The sequence below is a fragment of the Vulpes lagopus genome, chromosome 13, assembly GCF_018345385.1.
Source record: "Vulpes lagopus strain Blue_001 chromosome 13, ASM1834538v1, whole genome shotgun sequence".
Lineage (NCBI taxonomy): Eukaryota > Metazoa > Chordata > Mammalia > Carnivora > Canidae > Vulpes > Vulpes lagopus.
In genome coordinates, this window is record NC_054836.1 from 61160486 (window position 1) to 61170999 (window position 10514).

Consider the following 10514-nt stretch of genomic DNA (forward strand, 5'->3'; position numbering starts at 1 on the left):
GGTGTCCCAGAGAGAAGCTGTTTTGGGAGATACCAATTGAGCCCACTTGACTGTGCAGTGAGTAGAGGTTTTCCAGGGGAAATAATATTCATGAAAAACAGCAACTATCAATGGATTTTCACACTCTTGCATGTATAAATTCACCTCAACACTCTACATCAAGCTGAAATTATGAATACAGTGCTCTATTTTATTAGTGTTTTTTTTTTTTTTTTTTTTGTAGGTAGACCCAAACCTGATAGAATAGGAATTATTTGGGAAATTTTATTTCTAAGACAATTTTCAGGAAGAAACCTTTGGTTAGCTTTGGTCAGAGGAGTTTAGAACATGTATTATTGGCCCAGGTGCCTTGCTAGGCCCTACGTCAGCTGGCATCAACTAGCTCTGATTGCTAAAGCTAGCTCAGCCACAAACTTAATCGCTGTGATTACCAAAAGCACAGAATATGGAAAAGTGAAAGATCAGTTGGAAAACTTCTGTTGCATTTTCAACAACTTTCTGTTCATTTTCAGACAGAGAACCCGAGGTCCACAAAGGGAGAAGATTATTCCAAGTTCAAACACAGCAAAAAATTAGAGTCAGAATGAACTTGTATATGAGATTCATCATCATATTTTTTTTACACTTTATCCCTCCGTTTATTGGCAGGGGATGGCTGACAATTGCTCTTACAACTGTTTTCTGTCCATAGGATTATTTGGAGATTGTTCTATTTGATAAAATATTGATCAAAAAGGAGGACTCTACAAACTGTTCTTGGTCCTGGACATCACTGAACTGATGCTTTGAGTCTCTGTTACTCTTGGTCAGACCCTTACCCTCATGCACAAACACAAACACAGACAAGAAATCAATTTAAATTATTCCAATTTATTGCACAAATACTAGTGAGATACTTTGAGACGACCACAAGTACACCAACAATAAGTGATTATATACTGCATCATGGGGTAAAGTGGTTATGAAGCAATAAATGAAGGCTGGATAAACAGGTGTGCACCTGGCATCTTCATGCAGAAGACTACCTTTAAGTTGAAAATTTTAGAAAGATAATTTGAAACCAATGCATGTGAGAAGAACAGGCCAGTTGTGTGCTCGGTGTATGCCTGATGTGGGCACACCATAAAAGGTAACTGAATGGTCTTGAGAGAAAATTGTGTCACGTAACAGGAAAGACAGAGTCAACAATGTGGCTAAAATATGAATTGAGAAAGAGTGATGTATGGTACAGTTGTAAAGATAAACGGGATGCATTTTTGAGGTCCTGGTAGACCAGGCTTAGGAGTTTGAATGCATATATATATGTCACGGAAGTGATGTGCTCCAGAATGGGGATATCACTTAGCAAGCAACACAGTGAAAGGGGACATTTTAATGCTGCTATCGAATTTTGAGAGACACAATATCATTTCAGAAAAATTAAGGTAGAAAACCTGAGGTACTAGGATTAGATACTAAGGTTATGTGATCACTTGTAGAGTCTAGGGGAGTTGATGTCTACCTGCCACTTTTTAATCTTAGCACTCTAAGTACATAAAACAAATATTTCATCAATGAGTTGTGAATGTTACCCCAAGATGATTTTTCGGGCTCTCCACAGGACCTGTCTGCTTGGCCTAAGATGTGAACCACTTTTTCCTCCCTTTAATAACAAAAACAGCAATAGCAACATAATCATTTTGCTTATTTTTCTTCATGAGCTGCTGCTCACCATCTCTTCTCTTACTCGTCACATCACATCCTCCCTTTCTTCTGCAAATGTATTCACTTACTCACCACCAGGTCCTGGTTTCAATTCATTTGCATTGTCTCTGCCCCATGACGGCACCTCACCCTGAGGCCGACTTCTCAACACGCCAGGGCCAAGTCTTCTCTTGGAGGCTTCTCGGTGGCCCAGGCCAGCACATACTGTCTCTGTTGGTGAGTTAGTCTCTCTTTACCAGACCTCTCTCTACTCTGAGCTACCTGCTGTCTACTGTTTCACAGTGTAGTTTTCTGACTAATTCTTGTAGTTTCGACCTTGGTTTGTTTTTCCTTCCTTTTTTCCCTGTGACTATAGGTGTGCAAGGGTTAACTTGGCTTCTCTTTTATCTCAAAATAATTCAGAGTGTTAAACTGCTTCATTTAATAATGATCTCTCTCCTAATGACACCAAATCTCATCTTTCCCAAAACTCTGTATTGGACACTGTCAGGCTTTCTCCATTGCAACTCTCTTTGGTTTCCTAGAAATGAAAGTCTAAGAGTGAGCTTGATTTAGGTTTCTCTGTGCTCCTCTCTCATCAATTCATATTTCCGACTTCCTATCAGTTCTTTCAGTCTTAGCAGGTGTCCTCCTTTGACCCGAGACCCTGTGGCAGAATGTGTTTATCAACCAATTGCTTGTCTAACTTTACCCTTTAATTCAACTTGTTAACAAGATCTACCAATTTCTCTTTTGCTCCATGTTTTAGATATAACCATTTCTCTCCATTCCCAGTAACTCCATTTTAGCTCAGGGCTTCATTAATTCATTTTCAAGTTCTTCATTAAATGATCTTTTCATTTATGGTTTTCCTGTTTTTCACCTACCCACCTCACCAGGTACTGAGTTACTTAGTAAAACTCCCCACTGCCCACTCATCAATCTGCAAACGTTATTGAACAAACTGGTGTCAGTCAATTTGCTGGTGATTCAGGAAATATACAGATTTTTATGAGACCTTGTGTGTTTGAAAAAAATATATTATCATTAAAATATAACGTAAAATATTTGCATGTGGAAAGTTATATATAGTGTAAGTCGTGTGTGTGTGTGTGTGTGTGTGTGTGTGTGTGTAGGGGGGTGTGGGTGTGGGTGTTCCCACAACAGACCTTTAATACTGGCAGGTAAATTACCTTCAATATCTTACTTTTACAGATGAAAAAAGACAAATTAATTTAATTTTTTAAAATAATTTGCCACAACTCACTCAACTAATAAGCAATAGGCCTGGAATTCCAATGCATTTTATAAGATCAGTGGTCCTTCTAACATTCCATATAAGATCAAACTTCAAAAGGAAGCATCCATTGCTAAGCTGAAATGATAAACAAAATGATTAATACAAGCTTCTAGGATCCTATTCAAATCTCCATCCAACTACTCTCTTAATACAAACTAACTGTCAGTTTGGTCTCTTTATCACCTCCACGTTCACTTCAGAGTAATTTCTTTTCCTTGTCTACTCTTCCTCTTACCTGACCTCATGGGATACCCTCCCAGAATGTTCCCTCATCCACTCTGTAAATCCACTTCGAGCTCCCACTATGAGCGAAACTGGGAAGCACAAAGTGAAGGAGACAAGCGTGGGAAATTTCAAACACCTAATTGGTCCTCAGTGTACATTTGCTGCATGAGCTTTGCCCTCTAGGCATTTCCAGTCCAGGAGGGGGACATGTATCACACATGTGTGTAGCTCTTGTGAACTCTGAAAAGGGCTAAGAACCAAATATTATCAAACTGTCAAAGTTTTTTTTTTAATTATATATATTTATTTATGAGATTGGGAGACAGAGAGCAGAAGAAGGGATAGAGGGAGAAGGAGAGAGAGAATCCCAAGCAGACTCCCCACTGAGTGAGGAGCCTGACATGGGGCTTGATCTCATGACCCATGAGATCATGACCTGAGCTGCAATCAAGAGTCAGACTCTTAACTGACTGAGCCACCCAGGTGTTCCGAAACAGAAAGTTTAACTCAGCTCTCAACCAGCCTCCCACTTGTTCCCTCTATTTGTACAGTTATAGGCACAGAGTAAATGCTTGCTGACTACATGTTGACTTCCCATAAAAGTTGCTACACAAGAGAGCAATAGAAAACAAGAAAAATAGGAGTCTATCACATACCCATAAGTGGGTGGTGGGGAGGGGGAATTTTAGGTGAACAGAAAAATAGGCAGCATATACCACTTGGAGAATAAATCCTAATGTAAAATGAGCAGATCATAGACAAGAATCAAAATTTTGCCTGTAGCCCCTTTAACAAAGATCTTGGCTTATTCTAGACCCTTTGCTGTGAGAATGTTCTGAACACATTGATTCTTATGAATCAACGGGAGAAGATTCCTCCACTTTGTCTTCCAGCTCACTGTAAATCGGTGAATATATGTTTAATTCTTCATAAAGACGATCTTCTACAATCTGATGAGGGAAAAATGATTTAATATCAATCACCAGGAATTTTCTGCCACTAGATGACTCATTTGCAAGAACTGGATCATCTCTTTTTGCCTTTCTGAGTCTCATACTCTCTCTCATTTCACTGTGATTATTCCCCCTATCTCCAACAAATCAAACCAGACTGGCTGGCCAAGTGGGCCCAGAAGAAATTACATCCATCAATAACAGCTTGGAGAAACTATTATGTGTCTGATCTTTGGTATATCTGCTGTCTTATTTATCTTTGGAGGAAAGTTATATACAAAAAAAAAAAAAAAGCCACCAGTTGAATGTTTCAGGCAAGTGGACAGATGGAGAGAGTGTGTATCATCTGGAAGATCTGAGTAAGTGTGTGCACATCAGGTATTGGTGGTTCTTTCTCATGCATTGAAGGTGTAATGATGGGTAAGGCAAGTGGAAATGCAGCTGGTAGTCGTGAATTAGGAAGGAAAGAAAATTGAGGCTTCAGAGCAAGCACGAAAGTAAAAGCCAAGAAAAAGGAAAAAGCAGGAACAAATATCAGGGAGCTACGCTGGAAGAGAAAATGAACCCGGATACCTAAGTGTTTCCATCATATGATACTGCATATTCGTCTCTCATGCTCAGCACATCTAGAAGCATATCTGCATTTTCTAAAATTATGAAGATTCTACTCTCCTAACCCTTAGTCATGAGGATTATACTATGAGATTTGCGCTCTTATGAGTGGAAAGTGTGATTTAAAATATAGATTTGGAAACCAACATACTAAAACATGGACAAAAAATGTTCTAGAAGAAAGTTTCCAGGAAATCAAGCTGTATTTTTAAGCAATGAAGCTCAACTGCTTCAGCTTGTCATTCAGGATTATCAGGCCTCTACTTACCTTGTTCCCTTGGACTAATTCTCCAACTCCATAGATCGTCAGTGACACGGCACTGCAAAACCCCAGAATAGTGAGAAACAGGATCATCGCCACAATTTCCTGTTGAACAGTAACCAACAAGACAAGTAGAGTCACAAGGCGGGTGCCCCAAAGGTGTGTTCCTAACAGAAGCCCCTGATTTCATCACCCCGATGTGATCACTCCCAATGAAGTGACACATACACGGGAAAGCCACAAAAAGGGAGGTCAAGGTGGGTGACTCCAGCCTCACAGAACCCAGCTGGGGAGGGGGCGGCAGCCAGCATCTTTGTCCATGAACCCCCTCCCCTCCCCGAACACTACACTATGTGATAGAGGTTACAGCAAAGGACGACGTTCGTGGGAAAGGAGAGGGCTTGTACTTAGAGTAGGACCCAGACCTTAGCCCCCTCACAAGAAATACGTACTGTGGAAAAACAAGCCACAAAGCAGAAGTCGTCTCTGCGAGCTTCCTGGCAGTTGTGGATGTAAGCCGAGCTCCTCTGCAGGTTGACCGTCAGGATGAAGATTCCTATTCCTGCAGCTATGCTGCTGACAGTGTTGGCTCCCAGGCTTCCCCACGCCTGATGGTGGAGGACAGCACGCAGGCCTGAGCCCCCACCTGCCAGTGCGTTCAACAGCCCTGTCTGTATTTTTAGGGCTGGTTGCACCCAATAAACTTTGCATTGGTTCAAAATGTAAATTAAAAAAGGAAATCTTGGAAACATCCTCATTGTTTAACAAACATCTATAACCTTCTTGCGGGTCTGTGTTCGGGAAGACCCATGTGGACGCACGCCATCCTCCTCAATCTCCTTTAACCAGAAACAGATCATCCATCTGATCATCTGATTGTCCTTACAGGGACAAGGCCTGGTGGGGCGATATTTTTTAAGCAAGTGCCAAGGTAATTATGCTTTATTGTTTTCTAAAGAAGACAACTGATATTTTAATGATTATATCCAACACAAAATATGGGGAAAAGAACCCCACATATCCACATTCACTCATAATATGAGACATGATGACACGTCTCCCTCAAGACTCCTAAAATTCCATCGTCCTTATCTTCTCAAGGATGGATAAAGACAGAATGGCAACTCACCAGATATGTAGCATGTTTCTTCTCAGACATAATTGGCAAAAATCCAGAAATAGCAAACTGTAAAAGGAAGAGGGAAAAACACAGTGAGTCTCTGCCCTTTATTTCCTCTTCAGCCCCATCTTCCAAATATAAGGTAAAGTTGTGAGAACTCTTTAAAGCTGAGTTAATATTCCCTATAAGCTATTTTCTTAGTCTTATTTCCTATAGAGTGCTTCTCAAAATTAAACGTGCATATGGAATCATGTGACAGTATTGTTAAAATACAGATTTTTTTTAATTGAAGTATAGTTGACCTGCAATGTTACGTTAGTTCCAGGTGTACCACATAGTGACTCCACAAACCTACCCACTACACTGTGCTCACCACAAGTGTAGCTCACGTCACGCCATACAACGCTATTACAACACCATTGACTGTGTTCCCTAATATTGCAACACCATGGACTATATGTGCCTTCTATGCCCATGACTGATTCATTCCATAACAGGAAGCCTGTCCTCCCACTCCCCCTCACCCATTTTGCCCATCCCTCCAACCTCTTCCTCTCTGGCAACCACAAGTTTTTTTCTCTGTATTTATGGGTCTGCTTCAGAATGCAGACTTTTATTCAGTTGGTCCTGAAGGGGGCTTGAGATTCTTAATTTCTACCAGCCTCCCAGGTGATGCTGACCCTAACAATCCATGGGTTACTTTCAGAGCAGCAAGGTCTGGGAGACCTGGTACATGACTGTTATAAAATGATTCCAATTTATCGTAATTATTTCTCTGTATGAGTGTCCTGGGTCTTAGAGTGTCAGCCTCTCTGGGCAAGAAATATGTGTTTGTGGCATGTATCTCGAATCTGACGTATGTTGCGTAAACATAATAATTATGAAAATGTACATGGGAAAAGATTTATTGAAAATATAAATTAATGGCACAGATGCAAAACAATTTCAAAGTTTCAGAGTGTATGATGGGTTGAGAGACACCTAATAAGCTAAGTGTATGGAATGAAGGACAATAGAGAGAAGTGTCGAATAAAATATGGCAGAGGTTCGAGGAGAGTCATGAACACAGGTAGGCAATCTGATGAGTCCTAAGTGTTTAGCAGAGTGCCAAGCTAATGTGATATTTTTTTAGAGTTAAAATATATCCTTGTGAATGAAATGTTGATACAAAACACCATGGGTTAATAAAAAAAATTATCGTGCTGAGTGAAGGAAGACGGATTGTAGAGAGAATATGCTGTATAATTCTCTTTATATAAAACCCTAGAAAATCCAAACTAATCTGAAGTGACAGAAAGCAGATCAGTGATTGCTTGAGGATGGAAAGACAGAGAACAGAGGGAGGGATTACCAAGGGGCGCAAGGAAGTTTTTAGAGGTGATGGAGATGTTCCTTATATTGATGTGATGTTATCACATGTATACACGTGTCAAGATGTATCAGGTTGTAGACTTTAAACATGTGCAATTGATTGCATGCCAATTACACGTCAATAAAGCCATATATTTTTATGATCTCCTTCAGTCCTCTAGTTTAGAAATAGCACAATGATTAAAGGAGACATAGTGAGAACACACCTAAAGGAGTTTCTAGGATGTAGTAGTTCATCAGATGCCTTTGACCTAACTTCAACTTACTCTCCTCACCTCCTCAGTCTTCCCCCTGACCTCATGGAGATAACTTGATCGATGAATAGGTTTAGGGATGTTTTCCTGGAATTGGTTTCTGAAAGTTTAGATTCAATTTTTTATTAGCTAAGTGCCCCTTGGGCAATTCATTTAAGTTTGATCAATCTCAGGTTTCTCATCTGATAAAAGTGTGCTAACGTGTTTAGCCCAAGTGCTTTGTAAACCGCAATATGTTCATACACCCTAAATACTGGAGTAAATGGTTGGTTAGACCTGGCCGAGACAAGAGAAAAGCTATGCGCAGTATTATTTCCAAAGCAACTGTAGATATTTACTCACAAAAACTGCTCCCCAGAATGGGTAGCCTGCTTTAAATGATGAAAAAATGTCTTCCTTAAATTCTGAAATATTGATCACGGAGCAGACAATTGTTCCAAAACAAAGACATATCAAGGCAATCAGAATTTGTGTTACCTATAAAAAAATGCATATGTTTTGTAAAATAAGAAGGTATTTTCCCAAGATCACATCAAATTCCTTTTGACTGAGGCCAAATATGAGAAATCGCTTTGGTGTCTTAGGCAGTCCTGAGACAGAATTCAAATGCAGCATGTCCCAGTATCACCTGGCCACTCTAAGAGTGGATACAGGCGTGACCTGATGCAGGGGCAGCCAATACATTTCCATATGCCTTTATTTACATGGAGTGGACAAGCAACTATTGTGCTTTCCATCGAGGTGCAGACAAAAATTATTAATTGGATATTAATGATATTAATCCAAGAGCAACTGACCACAGTTGGCAGATCCCACTTGCCATTCTTACCCTAGTCTTCATGAGGAAATGCTTTTCTCCACTCAGTCAGACCCAGTATCACCTCTTCGTCTACCAGGCTTTTACAGCCTCATGAATTCAAGTGGGGAAACTGTGTTCATGTACCCAAATACTCTTTCCTAGAGCCGGTCCCACTCTGGTTGAGGTAGGCAGATGTTCACTCACCCCCAGAAATTCCAGCTCCCTCTTCAGAAACATCAGCCACGTATGGCACGGTGGGGATGAGCCAGGCTTCTCCAGTAAGGGGTTTTCACGGAGAGGTACTTCTGAAAGTTCAATTTCAGGTGCGCTGTGAGGTTTAAACAGAAATCCAGCCCTGATAAAAATTCTCTCTCTGTGAAAAGTTCTCAACTGACAGAAAGGGGAGATTTTGATTATTTTTTCAAAAACAATCTTGCAATTAAAATCTTCATTAGGGGATCCCTGGGTGGCTCAGCGGTTTGGCACCTGGTTTTGGCCCAGGGCGTGATCCTGGAGTCCCGGGATCGAGTCCCAAGTCTGGCTTCCTGCATGGAACCTGCTTCTCCCAACTCTGCCTCTCTCTATCATGAATAAATGAATAAACCTTAAATAAATAAAATAAAATAAAATAAAATAAAATAAAATAAAATCTTCATTAAAATGTATAGGAAGCTAAGATTCAGAGGGTCAAGGTTGGTGGTCAAGATCACTGTCTAACCGGTGATGAGATGAACAAAATGGAACAAAAAAATGAGCCAAGTCTTGATTCACGGTTACTACCAAGTTCTTTCCCAGTGATCCATGCTGATGAGGAAAAATAAAAACAGGCATGCTTACCTAGGTATCTCCCAGTCTTTTTAATACAAAAATACATTTTGTCAATGATAAAATGTGCCCAAAGGAATGGCTCTGAAGGATTAGTTGAAGCTCTCTTCTTGTTTTCATCCTCAGAGAAGGCTAATTGGAGATACTGCCCCTCCTAAAACCCTGGAATATACTTAATATTTTGCAATGGTGTTCAATCCAATACTGACTCTCAAGGCTCTATCATCAGCCTCTCTAAAGACTTTAAAATGAAACTCTTAATAACATGCTCATCCTCAGAATGCAAGTGAAACCTGAATCGTGCCCCTCTACCAACCCGGCTCAAGAATGTTTCCCTCTAAACAGTGGGGCAGGATCCCACAGCTGGAGATTCACAAAGAGTGACCAGGAAGGTGCCCCAGGTCACATTGGAAAGTCTCCCTTCACAGACATAAAATGCAGAGGCAAGAAATCCCCTTTGGTAGGACGAACTCCCCTACCTCAACCCCAGAATATGAGCCCTTGTTGTAGGAAAACTTTATTCCTAGTGCACAACTGAATTAAAACCTTCCTCCCCATCACCCAGACAGAACCACTGGCAAAGTCAGCGAAAAGCTCCTTTATACTCCATATGTTAATTAAACCAGATGGGTCCATGCCTAAATCCATGGACTGGCGTCTCCCCAGCCCTGTGACTATCTCTGTTCCCTGGGAATAGGAGAAAACCAGTAGTTGGTACCTACCTGGAGGGTCCCTGCGGGTCCGGGAGAGCAAGGCCTGCCCTGCCACTGTTTTCTGGCTCCATCTTCTCGTTAGCTGAGCTGTGGGCCAGGGAAGGACGTTGCTGCAGTGACTGGGGGGGCTTCCGCCCGTTAGGGTTTGTCCGTGACACCGATGACTATCTTCATACCGAAGACACTGGTCAGATAAGTTTCCCAGCTGATTAAGAGAAATAGGGCTTTTTATTTGTTTTTGTTTGTTAGAATGAGGAACAAACCCGAGGGACTGTTCAGGGAGTGGTGGGAGGTGAGGAAGTTCGAGACTTCTGGAGAATAACTCTCCTGAGACCAGCACAATCACAGAACCAGCAAATGAAACAGGTTAGTGGAGACTGAGAGGGTGAGAGAGAGT

At 41.0% G+C, this 10514-nt stretch overlaps 1 protein-coding gene across 1 annotated transcript; it reads right to left on the bottom strand.

The window, feature by feature from the left end:
• Positions 1-3574: 3574 nt before the first annotated feature.
• Positions 3575-10310, bottom strand: LOC121474832 (high affinity immunoglobulin epsilon receptor subunit beta-like). The gene is made up of 7 exons (XM_041727957.1): positions 10127-10310; positions 8784-8907; positions 8123-8257; positions 6165-6221; positions 5488-5643; positions 5042-5140; positions 3575-4158 (listed from the first exon to the last, which is right to left on the bottom strand). The coding sequence occupies exons 1-7, from the start codon at positions 10186-10188 to the stop codon at positions 4060-4062; spliced, it is 732 nt and encodes a 243-aa protein (XP_041583891.1). The 5' UTR covers positions 10189-10310; the 3' UTR covers positions 3575-4059.
• Positions 10311-10514: the final 204 nt, after the last annotated feature.

What these genes read in the sequence shown, in the direction of transcription:
- LOC121474832 (XM_041727957.1), bottom strand. Translation starts at nt 10,188, where the DNA reads ATGGAGCCAGAAAACAGTGGCAGGGCAGGCCTTGCTCTCCCGGACCCG. An exon ending in AGAAACATGCTACATATCTG is followed by an intron (nt 5,644 to 6,164) that starts GTGAGTTGCCAT and finishes CTCCACCATCAG; the next exon opens with GCGTGGGGAAGCCTGGGAGC. An exon ending in TTGTGGCTTGTTTTTCCACA is followed by an intron (nt 5,141 to 5,487) that starts GTACGTATTTCT and finishes ACTGTTCAACAG; the next exon opens with GAAATTGTGGCGATGATCCT.